The 27,757-nt window shown below is 39.0% G+C and overlaps 1 protein-coding gene across 2 annotated transcripts in view; it reads right to left on the bottom strand.

Moving 5' to 3' along the window:
• The window catches only part of LOC128649634 (immunoglobulin kappa light chain), a 133,183-nt gene that overhangs the window by 52,475 nt on the left and 52,951 nt on the right, over positions 1 to 27,757 (bottom strand). Inside the window, exons 1-2 of one of the 2 annotated variants that reach the window (XM_053703001.1) lie at positions 6,121 to 6,194; positions 5,123 to 5,436 (exon numbers count right to left, since the gene is read on the bottom strand). The exons of the other annotated variant lie outside the window; for it this stretch is intronic. Of the exons in view, the coding sequence (XP_053558976.1) occupies positions 5,123 to 5,436; positions 6,121 to 6,157 (351 nt within the window). The 5' untranslated portion in view covers positions 6,158 to 6,194. Of the gene's footprint in view, positions 1 to 5,122; positions 5,437 to 6,120; positions 6,195 to 27,757 lie in introns of those variants that run through there. 2 annotated transcript variants of the gene reach the window in all.

Raw genomic sequence — 27,757 nt, 5'->3', positions numbered from 1 at the left:
TGCCCGGTCTAGCTTTGTTAAGGTTATATTGTTCCTCGTGTCTGTTGTAGAGGTCACCATTTTCCTTTTCAGTGGTCTGGTATATGCTGCAGGCAATCTCCACCAGGAAAGTCAAAGAAGTGCTAAAATAAGATCAAAGTAGTAAGATGGGTTTATCCTAAGTTCGTTTCTGGTTGAACACCCCGGTTGTCCAGGGGGAACGGGGACTCTGCCTGTGTGATCACCGCTAGTACAGGCCACAGTTGTCCATTTCCAACCCAGGGGTCATTCGTACAGCCAAAAGTAGATGAGTTGATCTACAGTATATAGTGCTTAGGAACACAAATTATGTTGTGTCGTTGTCAGATGCTGTTTGTGTGAGTTAATATTAAGCGGCTTATAACCCACTCTCCCAGAGCTCCAGAAAATGTGGCTATACAGAATCGCTGCTTGGACATGCCCCCGTAAGAGTCCTTTTTAAGTAAGATCTTGTTGTGATGATTCAGTTTTAGAATATCAAGTGATGTAACAAAGATAGGCTCAGGAGGGGTGTGTGTGGATGGTCTGTAGCCAACAAATAGCTGAGAAGTAACACCCGCTGTAGTGGAGAGAACCAGAGGGTCAGGTGGCTCTAGCGGTATTTCCTTCCGCTGTAAAGGATAATTAATCAAGGCGAACAAAGCCACAATGGACCCAAACTTGATGAAAAAGAAAAGTTCTTTTATTCAAAGTGTTAAAACAGGAACATACAAATAAACGCCTGACTCGTTTCATGCATGCTCACATGCGCTTCATCAGAGGCTAGTGATTCACATGGCGTGGAGACCTTTAAAGAGCGGTATGGCCAATCAGGGCTGTGAGTAAATGTATCTAATCAGACATAGAGCAGCTAAAGTAAGATGGCTAATCCTCTCTTCAGTACTCCACGTCATTCAAAGAATTGGATTGGCCGTCTTACTTTAGCTGCTCTATATCTGATTGGATAAATTTACTCACAACCCTGATTTAAAGGTCTCCATGCCATGTGAATCACTAGCCTCTGATGAAGTGCATGTGTCCATTGTGGCTTTGTTCACCTTGATTGATAATCCTTTACAGCGGAAAGAAATACCACTAGAGCCACCCGACCCTCTGGTTCTCTCCACTACAGGGGGTGTTACTTCTCGGCTTTTTGCCAGCTACAGATCATCCACACCCCCCCTCCTGAGCCTATGACAGGCGTTGCCATCCACTGATGTCAGAATTCCGGGCAGAAATGGAATCACCACGCCATCTGTGGCGCTACTTCTTGGTTGGTGTTCCTGGAGCTGAGGCGGAATCTACACGGCACTTGGAGTGGTATACATAAGTTGGTTTCACCATGGGACATTTCCTGCAGGCGAGCCTTGGGAGGCTTCCTCGCCTTATGAGCCTCGCCGACAGAAGTTGTCCGGATTTCCTTCAGCTCTATATGCACAGGAGGAGAGAGTTGAATTGTAACATATCCACCTAACTGTTACGTATTACCTGCATTGCCCTTTGGAGAAAAAGATAAGTACTATACTTACCTGTTATACGATCCACTGCTTGGAGTCTTTGTTACATCACTTGATATTCTAACACTGAATCATCATGACAAAATCTTACTTAAAAAGGACTCTTACATAAGGGACTTTTTGCCTACTTATAGGAATCAGCAAATTCCCATTTGGGTTTACTAAGTTACTTACACCTAGATTTAGATTTCTGCTTTAGCCTTAAAAAGCAGCGTTAAGGGGTCCTAACGCTGCTTTTTAACGCCCGCTGGTATTACGAGTCAGGCAGGAAAGCGTCTACCGCTCACTTTTCTTCCGCGACTTTTGGCTACCACAAATCCCCTTACATCAATTGCGTATCCTATCTTTTCTATGGGATTTTCCTAACGCCGGTATTACGAGTCTTGGAAGAAGTGAGCGGTACAGCCTCTTCCGCCAAGACTCCTACCGCATAAAAAAGTCAGTAGTTAAGAGTTTTATGGGCTAACGCCGGAACATAAAGCTCTTAACTACAGTGCTACAAAGTACACTAACACCCATAAACTACCTATTAACCCCTAAACCGAGGCCCCCCCACATCGCAAACACTATAATAAAATGATTTAACCCCTAATCTGCCGACCGGACATCGCCGCCACCTACATTATACCTATGAACCCCTAATCTGCTGCCCCTAACATCGCCGACACCTACATTATATTTATTAGCCCCTAATCTGCCCCCCCAACATCGCCGCCACCTACCTACACTTATTAACCCCTAATCTGCCGACTGGACATCGCCGCCACTATAATAAATGTATTAACCCCTAAACCTCCACACTCCCGCCTCGCAAACACTATAATAAATTGTATTAACCCCTAATCTGCCCTCCCTAACATCGCCGCCACCTACCTACAATTATTAACCCCTAATCTCCAGCCCCCAACATCGCCGCTACTAAAATAAAGTTATTAACCCCTAAACCTAAGTCTAACCCTAACCCTAACACCCCCCTAACTTAAATATAATTTAAATGAAACGAAATAAATTTACTATAATTAAATAAATTATTCCTATTTAAAACTAAATACCTATAAAATAAACCCTAATATAGCTACAATATAACTAATAGTTACATTGTATCTATTTTAGGAATTATATTTATTTTACAGGCAACTTTGTATTTATTTTAACTAGGTACAATAGCTATTAAATAGTTAATAACTATTTAATAGCTACCTAGTTAAAATAATTACAAAATTACCTGTAAAATAAATCCTAACCTAAGTTACAAATACACCTAACACTACGTCTTCAGCCAGCCGGGCACCGATGGGACAAAAGAGGACATCCGGACCGGCACAAGTCTTCATCCGATCGGGGCAGAAGAGGTCCTCCATCCTGCAGAAGTCTTCATCCAGTCAGAATCTTCTATCTTCATCCATCTGGCGTGGAGCAGGTCCATCTTCAAGACATCCGACGCGGAGCATCCTCTTCTGATGACGGCTAACACTGAATGAAGGTTCCTTTAAATGACGTCATCCAAGATGGCGTCCATTGAATTCCGATTGGCTGATAGGATTCTATCAGCCAATCGGAATTAAGGTAGGAAAAATCTGATTGGTTGATTTAATCAGCCAATCGGATTGAAGTTCAATCCGATTGGTTGATTGGATCAGCCAATAGAATGCGAGGTCAATTCTATTGGCTGATCCAATCAGCCAATCGGATTGAACTTCTACAGATACATTTGTGTGTATCTGTCTAAATTACGCATGGATCCGGCAGGATCCGGCTTTTTTTCTTTAAAAAAGTGTTTGTTCTGAAAGGATCCAAATGTTTTGCAGTAAAATGTTGTTGGATCCAGAAGTGTCTGGATGTGTTTGTGTGGAAAACACTTAATTTGTGTGTATTTGTCTAAATTAGGCATGGATCCGGCAGGATCCGGCTGTTTTTTAGAAAAAAAGTGTTGGTTCTGAAAGGACCCAAATGTTTCTGAGTAAAATGTTGTTGGATACAGAAGTGTCTGGATGTGTTTGTATGGAAAAACACTGAAATTTGTGTGTATTTGTCTAAATTAGGCATAGATCCGGCAGGATACGGCTTTTACCCACACCCACAAAATTATACTTATCACAAACTGTGCTTGGCTGGATTAAAACGGACACTAAATAATTGAAATATTTTTAAAAATATACTGAAATAGAGAAAATTATCCAGATGAAAAATATTAACTAGCATTGTAGAATAAATAATTATAAAAAAATACTGTACACCACAGTTTTTAAACCTACTGAGCGTGTATGAACCCATGGTTCCAGGCACTGGTATAATTGTAAATAGCAAGCTCCGGGAGGGGCTGAGAGAGAAGGATGGAGATTATATATATTATGTTTGATTGTGTAAACTAACCACAGAAAGTATTATATTGATATTTATCAGATTTGTTTAAAGTGTGATCTGTTTTGCACAATACAACTTTTGACATAAGTAACAGAGTAGACACTGCAGTGCACGCTGTGCATCACAGTAAGAGAGTGCTTTTGCACTGGATATGTATTTCCTCTAAGCATACATAACAGAATATGCCGTGCACATCACGTGACTGCTGTGTGCAACGTGCGTTACAATATGGCGGCATACATGGCAGCATCAAGCACAGGATCAACATTGTAATTGAAATTACTTTATTTGGACTGGTTGGGGTAAGCTGAACAAACCACATAGACATCCATGCTTTCTTGGGGTTTTATTTGCTAATAAGTTAGTTAAAAGAAGTTTTAGCAGACAGGTGACTGTTATGGGTCCCTTTAAATGAAAGTGTCAAAGTTAGGGCATGGGGTGGAGTTGTGGATAAACTTGTAAGTAGGAGCTGGGACAAGAAATACCCTCTCTTCTGGATTTGAATGGAGAAGAGAGGCTCCCATCCTCCCTGGATGTACTGGCTTTAGTTGTAGCTTTGTTGGGGTGCTTGCCTGAAGTCTTAGATAATAGGCATTTTTTTTTTGGGGGGGGGAGATATATTTTTAAATGTGGGTGTGCATGCATTTTATGTGTGATAGTACACGTTGGGCTCTGTTTTTTTTTATGTTTTCTTAATGCTATTATTGGTTGATATTTATATTTTAATAAACAAAGCTGCGGCCTTTATTACCCAGTTCTGGTGTCTGTGTGTTTTGTATTAACGTAGTGCCAAGTATTAGGGTCACTAGTAATTGAATATTAGTGCTAGAAAAATATATATATAGTGTAAGAAATATATCCTAGCTTTACAATTTACCTCTTCTTTGTGTTTTTTTGTTTTGTTTTCTTTCTCTTAATATGGTGATTGTATCTGTTCATCTTTTCATTTTGAAAAAAATGTTGATAGTCATGCTTACAATTATGGGCATACATTTGATTGGAGGACAGAGTGATCTCATATTCCTGTTCCTAATCCTGATTTCTGAAACTATTTTCATAGTCTGATTGTGATGTCTATATGCTGTTCCATACCGTTGTATTTAGTGTAAATCACAGTAGACTGATATAAAATACACTAAGATGTGTACAATTGTGTGTTATTGTGTGTGTCAATATGTAGCAACACTCACTGCTTATGACAATAAGTTTTTGTCACACACTTTATCACTGTGGTATCCTGGAAAACTATTATACCATTTTACACAGTAATACAGAGCAGTGTCTGCAACTTCTACCTTCTTATTGATAAACTGATAATCAGTTGCTGCACTGCTTATGGTGGAAGTAAAACGATCTGATGAGATTCCAGGCCCGTATCTTGGTCCAGTAAAAGAATGGTGATTGTATATTATAAACTGTGGAGCTTGTCCTGTGTTCTGCTTTAATAAAAACACCCAGTGCTCATCCTTTAGTCCAGCATTACAGTTGAAATGTACACTTTGTCCAACAGCAACAGTTTGAGATGAGAGTGTTAGTAATATTGTCTGAGATTCAGCATCTGTAAGAATAAAACATATGTAAGAGATTTATGTTATCATATGTATGTGTGAGTATATATATATATATATATCAGAAAGTCAAATAGCTAGTAGCCCAGCACTCCAACCAGGTGGAGCAGTCATGACCTGGGTGCAGTCCTTATAGGAAATAATTATAGAAGTTAGCACAGAAGAAGGGCACTCTCAGGATTTGTAGAAAGCAGAATGTTTTCTTTATTCACAGAACATTAGTACATGGTCGACGTTTCGGCCCCCAGTTGGGAATTCATCAGGACAAGTACAATCTTAGGACATATATATGTGTGTGTGTATGTGTGTATGTATGTGTGTGTATATATGTGTATATGTGTGTGTATGTGTGTGTGCGCATGTGTGTATGTGTTTGTGTGTGTATATGTATATGTGTGTGTGTGCATGTGTGTAAATATGTGTGTGTATATGTATATGTGTGTGTGTTTGTACGTGTGTATGTATGTGTGTGTGTGTGTGTGTGTGTATGTGTGTGTGCGCATGTGTGTGTGTGAGTATGTGTTTGTGTGTGTATGTGTATATGTGTGTGTGTATGTGTGTGTGCATGTGTGTAAATATGTGTGTGAGTGTGTGTGTATATGTGTGTGTGTGTGTGTGTAGCCACAGTGTATACGTGTATACATACTGTATATACAAATTTTTTCATTACTTACATGAAATCCAAAGCACAGCATATAATATAGACAACATTGCTCCAATATTTTCAATATGGTTACTTATGCCTTGAATAATCTGATCTCTCCTTGTAGTACACAGAACCCCTGGTATTTTATGCTTAGTTTTCTCTTATTTTACATATTCAAATATCATACCAACATTTATTTGATATATGCCCTAATCGTTCTCATTTGTTTCCAATTTAGTGGAGCAGTGAGACCTCTAGAGTTAGTCTTATTATTAAGCTTTGATTTCAAGCAAAACATCTGCAGAAACCTAAGTAATTTTCTTAAGGCAACAAAGACACTTTAAAGTAAAATGAAAGAATGTGAGCCTGATTGTTGCTATCATAGTTAAGGACCATAACAGAATAATATTTTTACATTTTCTGCAATTATTTTTTAATTTTTAAATAACGTAAAGTTCACTTTTTTTTAATAGTTAAAAAAAATAATAATTTTAAAGGGATAGTCTACACCAGAATTTTTATTGTTTAAAAAAAAATAGATAATCCCTTTAGTACCCATTCCCCAGTTTTGCATAACCAACATGGATATATTAATATACTTTTTACCTTAGTGATTACTTTGTATCTTAGCCTCTGCAGACTCCCTCCTTATTTCAGTTCTTTTGCCAGACATGCATTTTAACCAATGAGTGCTTACTCCTAGGTAACTCCACGTTCGTGAGCACAATGTTATCTATATGGCATACATGAACTAACACCCTCTGGTTGTGAAACACTGTCAAAATGCATTCAGATAAGAGGCGTCCTTCAAGGGCTAAGAAATTAGCATATGACCCTACCTAATTTAGCTTTAAACTAAGAATACTAAAGGTACAAAGCAAAACTGATGATAAAAGTACATTGGAAAGTAGTTTATAATTACATATCCTATCTGAATCATGAAAGTTTATTTTTGACTAGACTGTCCCTTTAATACATTATCACACACATGGGTTGATCAGATTTAGTTAACTACTTTTCCCAAGATAGGCCTAGATTACATGTGGGGGCAATATTTTTTTGTCGCTTGTGAGCATTAAAGGGATAGTAAACTCCAAAAATGTTATTGTTTAAAAAGATAGACAATCCCTTTATTTACCATTCCCCAGTTTCACATAACTAACACTTTTATATTAATATACTTTTTACCTCTGTGATTACCTTGTATCTAAGCTTCTGCCTCCTTATTTCAGTTCTTTTGACAGACTCTTATTTCAGGCAATAAGTGCTGACTTAAATAACTCCACGTGCATGAGCACAATGTTATTTATATGGCACACATGAACTAACACCCTCTAGCTTTGAAAAACTGTCAAATGCATTCAGATAAGAGGCGGCCTTCAAGGGCTTAGATATTAGCATACTAGCCAACCTAGATTTAGCTTTCAACTAAGAATCCCATGAAAACAAAGCTAATTTGATGATAAAAGTAAATTAGAAAGTTGTTTAACCCTTTGAGAGCTAATGACGGCTCTGTGCCATCACAGAGTTTCCCACTCTGGTGCTAATGACGGCTCAGAGCCGTCATTAGCACTCTCCCACCTTGAGGGAGATCTGGGGGCTCCCACCCCCTCCTACCCCGGCGATCGGGCCTGCATAGTGACAGGCATCACCAGGGCTTCACGTGATGCGCGGTGACGTCACACGCAATGACGTGATAACGTCACCGCACAACTTTGTTTATATAACAATGTTAAGTATAGGAGCAGGGGGCATGCTGCTTAGAAGCCTGTATCTCAGGCATCTAAGCAGCTACAGACCCCCCAAGACCCACTGTTGGAAAGGTAATCGGGCTAACCTTTCCAACAGTATAAGTCTTGGGGGTCTGAAAAAAAAAAAAAGAAGTTACATTTTTTTTCCAAAAAATAAAAAATACCTTAAAAAATCTTAGCACTCAGGTGGGAAAATGCTTAGCACTCAAAGGGTTAAATTACATGCCCTATCTGAATCATGAAAGTTTAATTTGGACTTTACGATCCCTTTAACTGCGATTAAGTCAGAACAGTAGCGCTCTCATCTTTACGCTGGTATTACAATTTGAAAGTAAGAAGTTAGCGTGTGAGCGAAAGACTCAGATGAGCTAACTTCAGGACTTTGGATATTGCGGCCACGTTAACTCAGTCTCCTCCCCATAGACTTCTATGGGGCGTGCTAAAGAAACCTTTTCTATTTATCGCTTAAATGCTAACCCGAAACTGAGCTAGACCAACTGCGATAAAGCCTAAGGTGCATTAGGAACACTTTAAATTCCTAGGTACTTCACTAAGAAGAAAATTATCTTTTTATTTTTAAATATATATTTATACCTATGTATCATATACTTTTATTGACAGGTACTCACAGGTCTACAGATAAAAATATAAACATGTAAAGATATATATATATATAGTTACAAATTATTTTAGAAAGAGACGAACCACAGTAGAGCTATATGAGATACCGTGTAAAGATAGGGGATTACAGCACTCTATAGAGCTTCATTTTACTTTCCTTTGTAGGTGTTTGACTGAAAGTAATTAGGAAACAAACAAACGGATGCACATAAGATCTGGTCAGCGGCAAATTTATTAACATAGTAACAAACATACTGAAAAGTTTTGCAATTAGTCATGGTGTAAGCAATTATATTACTACCACTGCAGTGGGATATTCATATCAAAATATATTGCTAAAACAGCTAGTATAGTTGCAACATTGTATATTGATCCTGTAAATCAACAAAGTAAATTTGCTATTAATCATGTAGGATTACTTTTGATCATATATACGACCTGTGTAAAGTCTCCTCCTTATGATTGAAAAAGTAGAAATGGACAAGATATTTCCAAAGAGTCCGTTTCTGCCTGGGCCCAGGTTTCAGGTGTAAAGAAACTCAAGAATAAAATTTTACCAGGCTCATTCTTTACTTAGAAAATGATCTTTGTCGATGAGATTTTTCATGCTAGAACTCCAAGGTAAATGCGTCCTCTACAACTAGCATGAATAGAAGATACTTTGTTGCAAAATGCCGTTATTATTCACAACTCAAGACAATTGCAGCTTTCCAGGAAACTGCGGTAAGTAGTGGTCCGAGTATCTGCTTCAACATAATATTCCAGACTTCTGTAATATAGCAACAGTCCAGGTATCTATGTTAGTGCTCACCTCCGGCTCCACTTTAGTATTTAAAGTGGAGCCGGAGGTGAGCACTAACATAGATACCTGGACTGTTGCTATATTACAGAAGTCTGGAATATTATATTGAAGCAGATACTCGGACCACTACTTACCGCAGTTTCCTGGAAAGCTGCAATTGTCGAGTTGTGAATAATAACGGCATTTTGCAACAAAGTATCTTCTATTCATGCTAGTGGTAGAGGACGCATTTACCTTGGAGTTCTAGCATGAAAAATCTCATCGACAAAGATCATTTTCTAAGTAAAGAATGAGCCCGGTAAAATTTTATTCTTGAGTTTCTTTACACCTGAAACCTGGGCCCAGGCAGAAACGGACTCTTTGGAAATATCTTGTCCCTTTCTACTTTTTCAATCATAAGGAGGAGACTTTACACAGGTCGTATATATGATCAAAAGTAATCCTACATGATTAATAGCAAATTTTCTTTGTTGATTTACAGGATCAATATACAATGTTGCAACTATACTAGCTGTTTTAGCAATATATTTTGATATGAATATCCCACTGCAGTGGTAGTAATATAATTGCTTACACCATGACTAATTGCAAAACTTTTTAGTATGTTTGTTACTATGTTAATAAATTTGCCGCTGACCAGATCTTATGTGCATCCGTTTGTTTGTTTCCTAATTACTTTCAGTCAAACACCTACAAAGGAAAGTAAAATGAAGCTCTATAGAGTGCTGTAATCCCTCATCTTTACACGGTATCTCATATAGCTCTACTGTGGTTCGTCTCTTTCTAAAATAATTTGTAACTATAATTGTTTTTGGGGGTCTGCACCTGATCTAAGAACGGATAACTACCGCTTGGATCTTAAATAAACAAAATATAATTACTGTAAAACACCTTGGTCTGTTTAAACAGAAAGGTGTCAGTATTCCTCTCCCAATTCTTGCCTTGTAAAAAATATATATATATATATATATATATATATATATATATATATATATATATATATATATATATATATATAAATTAATAAATAAAAAGAACATTTCCTTCTAACTGACAAACATAGGAATTTCAAGCACAAAATATTGTAGCGTCTGACATGGCATGAGAACTAGCTCAGCGAAGGGGGTAAGTCGCACAGCGATGGCAGCAAATTGTTAATATATATGTACATGAATATATACATATATATTAATGTGTTAATATGTCTATATACACATATTAACGCATAAATATATATATATATGTACAGTATATAAGCATAGTAGAAAAAACTCAAATAGAGTCCAGCACTAAAATCAAGCTTGTTTTTAAATTGTGTGCCAGTCACAGTGAAGTATCTGTTTTCCTCCAAGTAATACAGGCCACGATAAGGATGTGACAGCACCACAGCAGTTTCTGGTGACAATTTCTTTATTAGAGGATACAAGACCTCAAAATAGTGCAACTTTTCAGACCTACATGGTCCTTAATCATGCATAGCAAAACAGGTGAATACACACATTTAAAAAGCCTATTTGAACCAATCAAATCACAAATTGCCTCTGACATGTTTTAACCTTTGCCTTTCCAGGCTTGCTTGTAATGAGGCAGTGACTGACATCTAGTGGTGACAGTAGGAAAATACATTATAAAACTTTCTATATAAATAAATGCAAATCATAATTTTTATTCAGACCATTAGGATAAAGGGTATTCAACAATGTAATCCAATACCTCCTTCTGTTTTAGCCTAAGTTCTCTATTCCCACCTCTCCTATACTGGGGAATATGGTCAATGACCTGAAAACAAAGTGTTTCCCACTAGATGTCAGTGCCTCATTACAAGCAAGCCTGGAAAGGCAAATGTTAAAACACGTCAGAGGCAATTTGTGATTTGATTGGTTCAAGTAGGCTTTTTAAATGTGTGTATTCACCTTTTTTGCTATATATGATTAAGGACCACGTAGGTCCGAAATGTTGCACTATTTTGAGGTGTTGTATCCTCTAATAAAGATATTGTCACCAGAAACTGCTGTGGTACTGTCACATCCTTTTTATGGACTGTATATAAGCATATACATATATATTTAATGGGAACACACAGTTCCCATAGACCACAATGTAAAAGGCACTTTTTAGTGCTGTTTTTTTTTCTAACACCCCACTGTTATGGAGTTATTATGCAAATACTGTGACTCTGTTTGTTTATGGTAACATTGCATTGCCTTATACTTCCTGTTTCCTGTTCCTACCTCTGACCTGGATGTAGTTCTTTAGTTCAATATGATTCCTCATACTAACAGCTTGTAGTGTCTTTATTTCTATACATGAAACACCCACACCAGCCAACTTTAGCCCCTCATAACTGCTTATTACAGTTATTTTATTACAAAATAAAGACGCTACTATCTTTATTTTTTAATAAAGAACATTATAGTTAATTTTGGGGGCATTTGGGGGACATTTATAAAATTAACAAGAGATCTGATCTCTGGTTAATTTTATAAGTGCTAATTGCTACCGCAAGGTAGAAAAGTACATCTATGCGTTTCGGCTGTAGGTCGATAAAGGCTGACCTACAGCCGAAACGCGTATATGCACTTATCTACCTGGTACCCCATCATTTAACGCTGAACGCTGACTCTCATAGTGTTTATTGTCCCTTTGTTATATACGAGGAACTTAACACAGCAATACCGTTAATTAGCACTTTCAGTGAGAATCTCTGTTCCTGTTTCTCTTCTCCTCATCCACTCCAAGGCACAAGCTGCTCATTTGGATTACTTAGATTCTCTTACATAGCTGACAGACGAGTCTGATTGGAACCGCATGGCGGCCCAGCTCCTGGCATCATCAGCATAGAGGCTACTAGCTTCACATAGAGGATAACAGAGGAACAATAACTACGGACACAGTTTGACACAATGTATAAGAAGGTACTTTCTTAGCTGTACAAATAACAGCAATCTTCCAACGATCTATCAGCTGTACAAATAATAGTGATTTTTCTCAGCTCACATTGTTACTAACGATTTATAAGACACTGTGCTTAAAACAGCCTTATTGAGACTTTTAAGCATATTTTTAAGTATAATTTTATGTATATGTTTTAAGCTGCTAATTCTTTGCTATTGGGGTTTTTAAATATACCCCCATATGATTCCAGTGTTTTATGTGTTAAACATCAATACTTGCTAGAATTTTATAGTGCCGGCACTTATTTGTTGATATTGTGGATATCCCATCTTTAAATAAATTTTGTATATTACTTTTTACCTATATACTATCATGTGTTTTAACATAGGTGCTTTATAAATCCCTAGATAGCACTATCCCTCCCAAATCTAACAGGGCTAATTAGTCTGACACAACTGTATCTATCAGTATATTTTATCTATCAGTCAGTTTTGCTCTTCAGCAGAGCGCTAACCCACTCCTTCTTACTAGCTATATGCAGAGGTATGTTTAATATACAGATATGGCACTGGGTGTAATTTGCAGAGATGTGTGTAATATATATATAAATGACACTGGGTGAAATATACAGAGGTGTGTGTTATATGCAGAGGCATGTTTAATATACAGATATGGCACTGGGTGCAATATGCAGAGATGTGTGTAATATATATACAGTATATAAATGACACTGGGTGTAATATACAGAGTTGTGTGTTATATGCAGAGATGGTACTGTTTGTTATATGCAGAGATGTGTGTAATACACAGAGATGGCAATGGGTGTAATATGCAGAGCTGTGTGTAATATATACAGATGACTGGGTGTAATATACAGAGGTGTGTGTTATATGCAGAGATGGCACTGTTTGTTATATGCAGAGATGTGTGTAATACACAGAGATGGCAATGGGTGTAATATGCAGAGCTGTGTGTAATATATACAGATGACTGGGTGTAATATACAGAGGTGTTGTGTTATATGCAGGGATAGTACTGTGTGTTATATGCAGAGATTTGTGTAATATACAGAGATGGCCCTGGGTATAGTATGCAGATATGCAGAGGTGTGTGTAATATACAGAAAAAGAACTGGGTGTAATATACAGAGGTGTGTGTTATATGAAGACATGTCACTGTGTGTTATATGCAGAAATGTGTGTAAAGTACATTGATGGCACTTGGTGCAATTTGCAGATGTGTGTATGTAATATGCAGAACTGTAATATTTAGAGGTGGCACTGGGTGTAATATGCCAGCAGCCATTTTAATTAAGGGAGCCGGATCGATGGGGGGAGGGGAGATGCTTCAGCTTTTGGCACCTGGGCTGTAAATCCGGCCCTGCATTGCACTTGCAGCATTCTCGCCCTCTGTGCCGTGCAGCAAAATTGCCCTTTTGTGTTTGCAGCTTTAGCTGCGGTGGTAGAGATCGGGATCTTTCTTGCCCTAGTTTAGCCCACATGTGCAAATGACAATAACAGGTTTCCCGCCATCTTGAGGTGGAACTCTACGTCATAGTCCCTCCATACTCCTTCTCTATACATATTCTGTGTCCAATGAATGGTGTCAATGTATTTTACACTGCTAGTGCTTGGTTAGGCTTAGTTTCCAAGTAACAGGAAGCACCCTGAAACACCTTTGCGATTCGTCAAAGGTGACTGTTTTTTGCTTTGTTCTTTCACCCTGTATGCTTCTGGTGAATGCTCAAAGACATTAACGTACTTGCGCTCCTTAATTTTTTTAATTACTTTAGTTTTTAAATATTGATGCAACGCATGAACGAGACACTGCACGGCCGACTTCCTGCTTGAGTCCCTTTCCACAGCCAGTTGTGGCCCTTTGGAACTACCTGAACCCCTATCACGACTGGCCAAAGTAGAAACAGTCCCTGCTATTAATACATTCCCACAACATTCCTTGCTTTTAGTCTGTGCATCAACCAACAGCTTTACCATTCTAAACATTCTCCGCTGACTTTTTCCTACCAACTCTAGTGAGCTATCACTATCAGAGGAAGAAGTCTGCAAAGATTCACTGTCATGTAACCTAGCTAGAACCTCAGATTGGGACTCACCACTGCTAGTGGCAATTTGTGATGCCTGAACGGATGTTCCAGCTGCTCTATACTGCATGGATCCACCTACTGCAGTGCATAGATGAGACACAGGTACGTGTTCCCTTGCACTGCCACCTTCCTGCTTGAGTCCTTTACTGCGGCCCTCAGTTGTGGCCCATTGGAACTACCTGATCCTCTGGCCATGTATGACAATCCACCACCGCTGGTCAAAGCAGAAACAGTCCCTGCTATCAATACATTCCCACCACCTTCCTTACGTTTAGTCTTTGCATCAATCATTTTAAGCATTCTCCACTGACCCTTCCCTACCAACTCTAGTGAGGTATCACTGTTAGAGAAAGAAGTCTGTAAAGAGTCATTGTCATGTAACCTAGCTAGAACCCCAGATTGAGATTCACCATCACCAGTGGCAAACTGTGATGCTTGCACAGATGTTACAGCTGCACCATCCTGCGTAGATCCTCCTACTTAAGCTGCCATCCATTCCCAGTTGAAGTCCTCCAGACATCTGTTGCTGACTAACTCCAGCTATTTGGAATTTGAGCTCTTTCCTGTGTAGATAAAACAGAGGGAATACCATGCCCAGCAAGCTATATACACACCAATAAATCTCCACATAAAGAGTTAATTTTAAATTGAGAAAATTTGCCTAACATTTTTCTGTGATAAATGTACTAAGTTTGAGATTTGGTTCAGTTATTCATTTAAGAAACTGAACTGTATAAACCAATACATCTCCAAAGAAAAAAACAATTTAAAGGGACATTAAACACTTTGAGATGGTAATATAGAAGGATAAATTGTATATATAAAAATTACTCTACAATATACTTTCATTATTTATTTAGTCCCCTTTTCCTGTAATTCCTTTCTGGAATTGTGAGCATTACAGTTTCTATTACAAATGGAAGTGCAGAACACTGTTATAATCCACACAGCCATTGGCTTCACACTTTAGTGACCTATTTATAACTGGCACTAACTGGCTACAGCAAAGAAAGTAACCTAAGTTACATCATGACAGCTCCCATTGTTTTATAGACATTATGGGCTAGATTACAAGTGAGGCAGTTCTGCGCTAGCGTTATTGTGTTTTTGTGAGCCATTATCATTGTGCTGATATTACAAGGTAAACAAAATCAAGATTGAGCTAGCACAATCGCCATTTACGCTTCAATCCTTACTGTGTTCTCAGAGCTGTGGTTAACTGTTTTCCGAAACAAAAACGTTGAACAAAATACTTCAAAAATAGATTCCAAAGTACAGTTACACTCATATTAACACTGTCTAATAAAAATTATTTAAAAAAAATATTGCACAAAAACGTTGCCAATGCGAATATGCTATGTTTTTTGCGCAATGGGCGTTATTTTCAACAATTTTTTCTCTTCATTGACTACTATGGGGAATGTGAAAATGTGATGGAGTTTGCGCGATCTTGGGTGTTAGTTCTTTTTCCAATTTTTTTTCTCCATTAACTTCTATGGGGGAATATATGCACGCGCATGTTAGTTAGGTTTTTCGCGCTATTCGGGTTAACGCTAACACAAAATACGTTTTTTTTTAAACTTGTAATACGAACATAACCCGACTAGCGCAAAAAGCTTAACTCTAGTGGATTGCGAAAAAAAAACAATACTTTGCCATTTATAATCTAGCCTTAAAAATTTACACTTATTTTGTCACTTTTTTAGCAACTAATAAAACTTTTAAATATATGTGTACATGTTATTCACAGACTAATCTTTTTTTTAAATGCTTCATTCTTTCTAGCATTTATTTAGTGCTAGATTACAAGTGGAGTGCTAATTTATTGCGCACCCACAAGTGGGCAAATTCGTCCATTCACGGGCTCACAATAAATAACCAGCCATTACAAGTGGTAAAAAATTTTTAATGTCCCCCAATTGCCCCCCATAAAATGTGTGCAATGGCTTTTAAGAAATAAAAAAAAAAAATAGCATTTAAAAAAACAAAAACAAACAGCACTAAATAGTTATAAGGGGTTAAATGGAGCGGGTGTGGGGTGTTAGAAAAAAAAAAACAGCACTGAAAAGTGCCTTTACGTTGCGGTCTATATAAATATATATATTCATATACATATCCTATATTATAAAAGGCCAAGTATGTTTGTCCGAAGCTGTCATGCGCAGTAGAGACTGCGCAAAGACAAACATACCTGGCCTTAACTGCAGGCGTGCGATAGCTTCAGGAAGCTCCAGCACTCTCAGCTGTTAAGTTACAGCCGAGAGCTGGGGTCCTGAAGCTTCAGGCATCTACCGCATATGGAGCCAGAGTGTGGCCATTGCTCCGTCTCCATATGAGGGCCTACTGGCTACTTTCGTTACAGATGGTAACACTGTGTACCTATTAACCCCCAAACCGCCACCCCCACATCGCCAACACTAAATAAAAACAACATTTATGCTAACCTGATAAATTTCTTTCTTTCCGGATATGGAGAGTCCACGACCTCATTCAACTACTAGTGGAAATATCACTCCTGGCCAGCAGGAGGAGGCAAAGAGCACCACAGTAAAGCTGTTAAGTGTCAATCCCCTACCCATAATCCCCAGTCATTCGACCAAAGGGAAATGGAAAAAGAATAACACAAAGGTGTAGAGGTGCCTGAGGTTTAGTAAAAAATAACTGTCTTAATAAAGGGTGGGGTCGTGGACTCTCCATATCCGGAAAGAAAGAAATTTATCAGGTAAGCATACATTTTGTTTTCTTTCCTAAGATATGGAGAGTCCACAACGTCATTCAATTACTAGTGGGAACCAATACCCAAGCTAGAGGACACAGAATGAACAGGGAGGCAGAACAAGACAAGCAGACCTAAACAGAAGGCACCACCGCTTGAAGAACCTTTCTCCCAAAAGAGGCCCCAGTCGAGGCAAAAGTATCAAATTTGGAAAAAAGTATGCAGAGAGGACCAAGTTGCAGCCTTGTAAAGCTGTTCCACAGAAACTTCATCTTTGAAAGCCCAAGAAGAGGAGACAGCCCTAGTGGAATGAGCTGTAATTCTCTCAGGAGGCTGCTGTCCAGCAGTCTCATAAGCAAAATGAATTATACTTCTCAACCAGAGGGAAAGAGAAGTAGAAGTAGCCTTCTAACCCTTACGTTTTCCTGAGAAACAAACAAACAGGGCAGAAGACTGGCGAAAATCCTTAGTCGCCTGTATGTAGAATTTTAGAGCATGCACAACATCCAAGTTGTGCAACAGACGTTCTTTATGAGAAGAAGGATTGGGACAGAGAAAAGGAACAACAATTTCCTAATTAATATTTCTATCCAAAACCACTTTAGGATGAAACCCCAATTTAGTACGAAGAATCGCCTTATCCGCATGACAGATAAGGTAAGGCGAATCACACTGCAAAGCTGAGAGTTCCGAAACTCTCCGAGCAGAAGAGATAGCAATAAGAAACAAAACTTTCCAAGATAGCAATTTAATATCTATAGAATGCATTGGCTCAAATGGAGCCTGCTGCAAAACATTAAGAACAAGATTAAGGCTCCAAGGAGGAGCAACAGGTTTAAACACAGGTCTGATTCTGACCAGGTCCTGACAAAAAGATTGAACATCTGGCACATCCACCAGATGCTTGTGTAACAAAATAGATAATGCAGAAATCTGATCTTTCACAGAACTGACTGACAACCCTTTCTCCAGACCTTCCTGGAGAAAAGACAAAATTCAAGGAATCCTGACCCTACTTCAAGAGTAGCCCTTAGATTCACACCAATAAAAGGTATTTACGCCATACCGTATGGTAAGTTTTTTGAGAAACAGGCTTGCAAGCCTGGATCATGGTCTCAATAGACTGACTCAGAAAATCCACGCTTAGACAGAACTAAGGGTTCAATCTCCAAGCAGTCAGCTTCAGAGAAACGAGATTTGGATGGAGGAATGGACCCTGAGTTAGAAGGTCCTTCCTCAGAGGCAACCTCCAAGGTGGCCGAGATGACATCTTCACTAGGTCTGCATAACAGATCCTGCGAGACCATGCAAGATCTATTAGAATTACTGATGCTCTCTCTTGTTTGATGCAAGCAATAACTCATGGAAGGAGTGCAAACGGAGGAAACAGGTATGCTAGACCGAAATCCCAAGGAACCGCCAAAGAATCTATCAGAGTGGCCTGAGGATCTCTTGACCTTGAACCGTACTTTGGAAGCTTGGTGTTCTGCCGAGATGACTTCAGAACTAACTCCGACACCCCCCCATTTGAGGGTTAACCTGAAGAACACCTCTGCATGGAGAGCCCACTCCCCGGGATGAAATGTCTGTCTGTTCAGGAAATCTGCTTCCCAGTTGTCCACTCCAGGAATGTGGATGGCAGATAGCCAACAATTGTGAGCTTCCGCCCACTGAATAATCCATGCCACCTCCTTCATGGCTAAGGAGTTCCTCCCTGGTGGTTGATGTAAGCCACTGAGGTGATGTTGTCCAACTGAAACCTGATAAACGAGGCTAAGGACAATTGAGGCCAAGTCATCAGACCATTGTAAATCGCTCTCAACTCCAAGATGTTTATGGGGAGAGCAGACTCCTCCTGAGTCCATAGTCCCTGTGCCTTTAACGACTCCCAGACTGCTCCCCAGCCTAGCAGGCTGGCGTCCGTGGTCACAATCACCCAGGAAGGTCTCCGGAAGCATGTGCCCTGAGACAGATAGTCCTGAGTAAGCCACCACAGCAGAGAGTCTCTTGCCGACTGGAGTAGATCTATCCTCTGAGACAGATCCGAATGGTCTCTGTTCCATTGTCTAAACATGCATAATTGCCAAGCTCTCAAATGGAATTGAGCAAAGGGAATGATGTCCATGGAAGCGACCTTCAGACCAATTACCTCCATACATTGAGCCACTGATAGACTGAAGAGAGAGGCAAGAGAAGAGAATCTTGGATTTTCTGACCTCCGTCAGAAAAAATGTCCATAGATAGGGAATCTATTATGGTCCCTAAGAAAACCACCCTTGTAGCTGGAACAAGGGAACTTTTCCAGATTCACTTTCCAACCATGGGAATGTAGAAAAGACAAGATCTCTGTATGAGAATTTGCTTGTTGAAAAGATGACGCCTGAACCAATATGTCGTCCAGGTTTGGTGCCACTTCAATTCCCCAAGAACTGATCAATGCCAAGAGAAAATTCTGCGAGCTGTGGCAAGGCCAAATGGAAGAGCCACAAACTGAAAGGGTTTGTCTAGAAAGGCGAATACTCAGGAATTTGTGATAATCCATGTGGATGGGAACAAGAAGATATGCGTCCTTCAGGTCTATAGTCGTCATGAACTGACCCTCTTGGACCAAAGGAAGAACGGAACAAATGGTTTCCATTTTGAAGGACGGTACACTGAGAAACTTGTAGAGGCATTTTTGGTCTAAAATGGGTTGAAAAGTTCCCTCTTTTTTGGGAACCACGAACAGATTTGAATAGAATCGTAGACCCTGTTCCCTTACTGGAACTGGAACAATCACTCCCAGGAAGGAAAGGTCCTGAACGCAGTTAAAGAATGCCTCTCTTTTTACCTGATCTGCTGATAATCTTGAAAAGGTGGAATCTGCCCCTGGGAGGGAAAGTTTTGAATTCTATTTTGTAACCCTGAGATACTATGTCAACAGCCGAAGGATCTGGGACATCTCGTCTCCACGCTTGACAAAACAGGTAAAGTCTGCCCCCCACTTGTTCCTAACCCGGACCGGGGGCCGACCCTTCATGCTGACTTAGACTCAGCTGAGGGTTTTTTGATTGCTTCCCCTTATTCCAAGACTGATTGGGCTTCCATGAAGACTTTAACTGCTCCTGCTTGGAAGAGGGAGAGGAAGACTTTTGATCTTTGAGGTTACGAAAGGAACGAAAATTACTTTGACGTCCTTTGAGTGTTTTCTTCTTGTCTTGAGGTAAAAAAGACCCACGTAATATCAGAATTATTTCTGCCAGACCAGGTCTGAACAAGGTCTTCCCCTTGTAAGGAAGTGCCAGAAGCTTGGACTTAGAGGTAACATCAGCAGACCAAGATTTTAGCCACAATGCCCTGCAGGCTAGGACAGTGAAGCAAGACATCTTGGCTCCCAGTCTAATAACTTGCATGTTAGCATCAGAAATATAGAAATTGGCTAGTTTGAGAGCCTTAATCCTATCTTGTAACTCCTCCAATGGAGTCTCTACTAAAATTGATTTAGACAAGGCGTCGCACCAATAAGATGCCACACTTGCTACTGTGGCAATACAATGTCCATGGGATCCTTAAAGGAGCAGCTATCCTCTATAGGGATCGTAGTTCTCTTAGCCAGAGTAGAAATAGCCCCCTTCTACTTTAGGCACCGTGTGCCAAGAATCTTTAATGGAGTCAGCAACAGGAAACATCTTTTTAAATATGGGAGACGGGGAGAAAGGAATCCCTGGCTTCTCCCATTCCTGTGAAATAATCTGTCACATGGTCTGGGACAGGAAATACTTCCACAGAGGAAGGAACATCATAGTATTTATTAAGTTTACTAGACTTCTTAGGGTTGACAACGACAGAAGTATCAGAGTCGTTCAAAGTAGCCAATACCTCCTTTAACAGTACACGAAGGTGTTCAAGCTTAAATCTGAAGTTTACTTCTTCAGTATCAGATGAAAGAAAAATACTGTCCGAATCTGAGATTTCCCCCTCAGAGGCTACCGGCGTATCCTCCTCATCAGACTTATGAGGGAGGGCAACCTGCGTAGCAGTAGGTGGAACCGAAACCTTACTATCTGAAAAGCAGATAATGCCGCAGATACTGCAGAAGATACATGTGCAGCAAAATCTGCAGGCAAATAAACTCCTTCAGGAGGCTGAGATGAACTGCAGTGCACTGTATGTGACACCATAGAGGCTTGGGACGTTTAAGGAGAAAGCTGTGGCATTGCCTGAACAGCATCATCCTGACAGACATTGGGCTCAAAGGGCAACAATTTATCTTTAAATTGAAGTGTTCTAGCTAAGCATGCAGCACAGAATTGCATAGGCAAAACAATTTGTGCCTCTAGGCATAACAAGCATTTGTCTTGGTCCATGTCCATAATACTAAATAAAACATTCCCCAAATTGTTAGAATTTTTAAATACACTGTCAGTTTAAAAAACATTTAATACCACAATTTGGCTGCCAGTAGTCTCTAAAACGATCGTATAGTAGATCGACACTAAAGAGACTGAAATTCAATGACGCTGCTCCGCTCCCTGAATATCCGACAGCAGAGAGAAGTCACATGAAAGTCAGAGAGAGAGGAAACTATGCAGCAAGTTAAAGGCGCACATTTCCCTCTGCCTACAACATAAGATGCAAGTAGCTGCAGCTGGTTTCAAACTCAAGCAGTCTGTCAGTTAGCCTGTTCTAGCTAAGCAAGCAAAGGAAACCAACTGCCAAATATTAAGTTTATACATAAATCCCTGTGTAAAACATAAGCCACACACATACTAATAAAGTATTTCAACAAAATTAGCCCAAAGAGGAAAAACATTCCAATAAAGGGAAGATTAACCCCTAGGGGCCTATTTATCAAAGTGTCAGCCAAAAATACGCTGGAATTCCGCATCGTAATTGTTGCGAGATTGATCCGACCTAGTTATCAAAGCATCAAGATCGGCCAATGTTGAAATTTGTGATGTAACATACAATCCCGCAATCTCAATCCAACGCAGATCGATGCTTACATCATTACAGATGCTCCGAATACACATTCGACTCTATTTGACACTTTTCCCAATTTATCAAACATTTAACAGGTACGCTCGCGGCTATTCCGACGCAGCGTACCTGGTTTTCAATCCGCCACCCTTGAGGCCGCAGATGCCTTAGAAATCAATGGGAGTCTGAAAGCACCGAAAGTTTATGTTTGATGCTGCACCCTAACATAAACCCTGAGTCTAAACACCTCTAATCTGCCGTCCCTGACATCGCCACCACCTAAATAAAATGTATTAACCCCTATCCCACCACTCCCCGACACGCCGCCACTAAATAAACTTATTAACCCCTAAACTTCTGGCCTTCCACATAACCACCACTAACTAAACCTATTAACCCCTAAACCGTCAGCCCCCCACATCGCAAAAAACTAAATTAAGCTATTAACCCCTAAACCTAACAACCCCATAACTTTAAATTAAAATTACAAGATCCCTATCTTAAAATAAATTAAAAAACGTAAATGTAGAATTAAAATAAACAAATTTTAAACTATAAATTAACCTACCCTATCGGCCAGATTACGAGTTTTGCTGTAAAAGGGGTGCGGTACTGACTTGCAACTTATTCTCACCGCTTACTTTCCTACAGCGTTGGTATTACAGGTTTTTCTAAACCCGGCGTTAAAAGGTAAGAAGTGAGCATAGAGCAAAATTGTGCTCCATACCTCACTCCAATACCAGCGCTGCTTAAGTCAGTGGTGAGCTGGATGTACGTGCTCGTGCACGATTTCCCCATAGACAACAATGGGGAGAGCCGGCTGAAAAAAAGTCTAACACCTACAATGAAGCAGCGTAAAGCTCCGTAACGCAGTCCCATTGATTCCTATGGGGAAACTAAATTTATGTTTACACCTAACACCCTAACATGAACCCCGAGTCTAAACACCCATAATCTTACACTTATTAACCCCTAATCTACTGCCCCAACATTGCCAACACCTACATTATATTTATTAACCCCTAATCTGCCGCCCCCGACATCGCCAACACCTACATTATACTTATTAACCCCTAATCTGCTGCCCCCAACATCACCGACACCTACATTATATTTATTAACCCCTAATCTCCGTCCCCCAATGTTGATGAAACCTACCTACATTTATTAACCCCTAATCTGCCGCCCCCAATGTCGCCGCCACTATAATAAACATATTAACCCCTAAACCGCCACACTCCCACATCGCAAACATTAGTTAAATATTATTAACCCCTAATCTCCGTCCCCCAATGTTGACGAAACCTACCTAAAATTATTAACCCCTAATCTGCCACCCCCAACGTCGCCGCAACTATATTATATTTATTAACCCCTAAACCTTAGTCTAACCCTAACCCTAACACCCCCTAACTTAAATATAATTAAAATAAATCTAATTCAATCCTACAATTAATAACGAAATAATTCCTATTTAAAACTAAATACCTACCCATAAAATAAACCCTAAGCTAGCTACAATATAACTAATAGTTACATTGTATCTAGCTTAGGTTTTATTTTTAATTTACAGGCAAGTTTGTATTTATTTTAACTAGGTAGAATAGTTATTAACTATTTACTAACTACCTAGCTAAAATAAATACACTAACACCTAACCTTACACTACAATTTAAAAAATTACCTAAATTAAATACAATTAAATAAATTAAATACAATTACCTAAATTACACAAAATAAAAAACAAATCTAATCTAATAGCCCTATCAAATTAAAAAAAGACCCCCAAAATAAAAAAAAACCCTAGCCTAAACTAAACTACCAATAGCCCCAAATAAATCAGCTCTTTTACCTGTAAAAAAAATACAAACAACCCCCCCCAACAGTAAAACCCACCACCCACACAACCAACCCCCCAAATAAAACCCAAACTAGAAAAACCTAAGCTCCCCATTGCCCTGAAAAGGGCATTTGGATGGGCATTGCCCTTAAAAGGGCATTTAGCTCTACTGCAGCCCAAAGCCCTAACCTAAAACTAAAACCCACCCAATAAACCCTTAAAAAAACCTAACACTAACCCCTGAAGATCCACTTACAGTTTTGAAGATCCGACATCCATCCTCAACGAAGCCGGGAGAAGTCCTCAACGAATACGGGAGAAGTCTTCATCGAAGCCGGCAGAAGTGGTCCTCCAGATGGGCAGACATCTTCACCCAGACAGCATCTTCTATCTTCATCCTTCCGTCGTGGAGCGTCTCCATCTTCAAGACATCTGGCACGGAGCATCCTCTTCAATTGACGGCTTCTTCTACAATGATGGTTCCTTTAAATGACGTCATCCAAGATGACGTCCCTTAGATTCTGATTGGCTGATAGAATTCTATCAGCCAATCGGAATTAAGGTTGAAAAAATCCTATTGGCTGATGCAATCAGAATGCGAGCTCAATCCTATTGGCTGATTGGATTTTTTCAACCTTAATTCCGATTGGCTGATAGAATTCTATCAGCCAATCGGAATCTAAGGGACGCCATCTTGGATGACGTCATTTAAAGGAACCTTCATTCCAGAAGAAGCCGTCGATTGAAGAGGATGATCCACGCCGGATGTCTTGAAGATGGAGCTGCTCCGCGTTGGAAGGATAAAGATACAAGATGCCGTCTGGGTGAAGACTTCTGCCCATCTAGAGGACATCTTGCCGCTTGGATGAAGACTTCTCCCGGCTTCGTTAAAGATGGATGTCGGCTCTTCAAAACTGTAAGTGGATCTTCAGGGGTTAGTGTTGGGATTTAAAGGATTACTTTCTGTTATAATTTTTAAGCCAAACAACTAACATATTAAAGTTAGAAAACATTAATTAAAACCTACTGACCTATATTTTCTCCAAAACGAAGTTTCATAACGTTATAAAAGTTATATATTTTATTCCCCGATGATGTCACGTTATCCTGCCCACTATTTTCAGCACTGCGTGTTCAAAATACTTAAACCAATGAAATTGTGTTTAAAGCGCCATTTTGAAACCTAGGTATTGTAAACGGATTGGGTTTAAGTGGGTTTGGAAAACAATTAAATTTGCAGAAAAGATTTCTGATATACGGTAGAGATATGTTAATGAAATGCTATTGATAAAAAGCGTATTTGGGGTAGTTAGTTAGTAACAGGCATAGAAAATATTTACTTACAGTGGCCCTTTAAGGGTTTATTGGGTGGATTTTAATTTTAGATTAGGGGTTTGGGCCGTAATAGAGCTCAATGCCCTTTTAAGGGCAATGCCCATCCAAATGCCCTTTTCAGGGCAATGGGGAGCTTAGGTTTTTATAGTTAGGGTTTTATTTGTGGGGTTGGTTGTGTGGGTGGTGGGTTTTACTGTTGGGGGGTTGTTTGTATTTTTTTTTTTACAGGTAAAAGAGCTGATTTCTTTGGGGCAATGTCCCGCAAAAGGCCTTTTTAAGGGCTATTGGTAGTTTAGTTTAGGCTAGGGTTTTTTTTTATTTTGGGGGGGCTTTTTTAATTTGATAGGGTTATTGATTAGGTGTAATTAGTTTAAAGATCTTGTAATTTGTTTTTTATTTTCTGTAATTTAGTGTGTTTTTTTTTGTAATTTAGCTAATTGTATTGAATTTAGTTAATTGTATTTAATTTAGGGAATTTATTTAATTGTAGGGTTAGGTTAGGTGTTAGTGTAAGACAGGTTAGGTTTTATTTTACAGGTAAATTGTATTTATTTTAGCTAGGTAGTTAGTAAATAGTTAATAACTATTTAGTAACTATTCTACCTAGTTAAAATAAATACAAACTTACCTGTAAAATAAAAATAAACCCTAAGCTAGATACAATGTAACTATTAGTTATATTGTAGCTAGATTAGGGTTTATTTTATAGGTAAGTATTTAGTCTTAAATAGGAATTATTTAGTTATTAATAGTAGGTTTTATTTAGATTTATTTTAATTATATTTAAGTTAGGGGGTGTTAGGGTTAGGTTGAGGGGTTAATAAATTTAATATAGTGGCGGCGACGTTAGGAACGGAAGATTAGGGGTTAATAATATTTAACTAATGTTTGCGAGGCGGGAGTATGGCGGTTTAGGGGTTAATATGTTTATTCTAGTGGCGGCGATGTCAGGAGAAGCAGATTAGGGGTTAATAAATGTAGATAGGTGACGGCGATGTTAGGGACAGCAGATTAGGGGTTAATAATATTTAACTAATGTTTGCGAGGCGGGAGTAAGGCGGTTTAGGGGTTAATATGTTTATTCTAGTGGCGGCGATATTGGGAGCAGCAGATTAGGGGTTAATAATTTTATTTTAGTGTTTGCGATGCGGGAGGGCCTCGGTTTAGGGGTTAATAGGTAGTTTATGGGTGTTAGTGTACTTTTAAGCACTTTAGTTATGAGTTTTCTGCTACTGCTTTGTAGTGTAAAACTCATAACTACTGACTTTAAAAAGCGGTACGAATCTTGACGGGATAGGGAGTACCGCTCACTTTTTGGCCTCCCAGGCAAAACTCGTAATACAGGTGCTATGGAAGTCCCAAAGAAAAAAGACTATACGCAATTTGCGTAAGTTGATTTGCGGTAAGGCCAAAAAAGTGTGCGGTGCCCCTAAATCTGCAAGACTTGTAATTCCAGCGGTAGTAAAAAAGCAGTGTTATGAGGCTTAACGCTGCTTTTTGCTCATACCACAAAACTCGTAATCTAGCTGTTTTATACTAAAATTAGATTAAACTACCAATTAAATAAACTAAATTACATATTAAAAAACCTAACACTACTAAAATTATTTAAATATACAATTAAACATTATTACAAAGTACTAAATAACAAAAAACAAACAAACACTTAGGCCTAGATTTGGAGTTTGGCGGTAGCCGTGAAAACCAGCGTTAGAGGCTCCTAACGCTGGTTTTAGGCTACCGCCGGTATTTGGAGTCACTGAAAAAAGGGTCTAACGCTCACTTTTCAGCCGCGACTTTTCCATACCGCAGATCCCCTTACGTAAATTGCGTATCCTTTCTTTTCAATGGGATCTTTCTAACTCCGGTATTTAGAGTCGTGTCTGAAGTGAGCGTTAGAATTCTAACGACAAAACTCCAGCCGCAGAAAAAAAACAGGAGTTAAGAGCTTTCTGGGCTAACGCCGGTTGATAAAGCTCTTAACTACTGTGCTCTAAAGTACACTAACACCCATAAACTACCTATGTACCCCTAAACCGAGGTCCCCCCACATCGCCGCCACTCGATTACATTTTTTTAACCCCTAATCTGCCGACCGCCACCTACGTTATACTTATGTACCCCTAATCTGCTGCCCCTAACACCTCCGACCCCTATATTATATTTATTAACCCCTAATCTGCCCCCCTCAATGTCGCCTCCACCTGCCTACACTTATTAACCCCTAATCTGCCGACCGGAGCTCACCGCTACTATAATAAATGTATTAACCCCTAAAGCTAAGTCTAACCCTAACACTAACACCCCCCTAAATTAAATATAATTTTAATCTAACGAAATAAATGAAATCTTATTAAATAAATTATTCCTATTTAAAGCTAAATACTTACCTGTAAAATAAACCCTAATATAGCTACAATATAAATTATAATTACATTGTAGCTATTTTAGGATTAATATTTATTTTACAGGCAACTTTGTAATTATTTTAACCAGGTACAATAGCTATTAAATAGTTAAGAACTATTTAATAGTTACCTAGTTAAAATAATTACAAAATTACCTGTAAAATAAATCCTAACCTAAGTTACAATTAAACCTAACACTATACTATCAATAAATTAATTAAATAAAATACCTAC

The sequence above is a fragment of the Bombina bombina genome, chromosome 2 (genome assembly GCF_027579735.1).
Source record: "Bombina bombina isolate aBomBom1 chromosome 2, aBomBom1.pri, whole genome shotgun sequence".
NCBI classification, from domain to species: Eukaryota; Metazoa; Chordata; class Amphibia; order Anura; family Bombinatoridae; genus Bombina; species Bombina bombina.
Note: the sequence above shows the minus strand (reverse complement) of the source record. Positions and strands in the feature narration are given on the sequence as shown.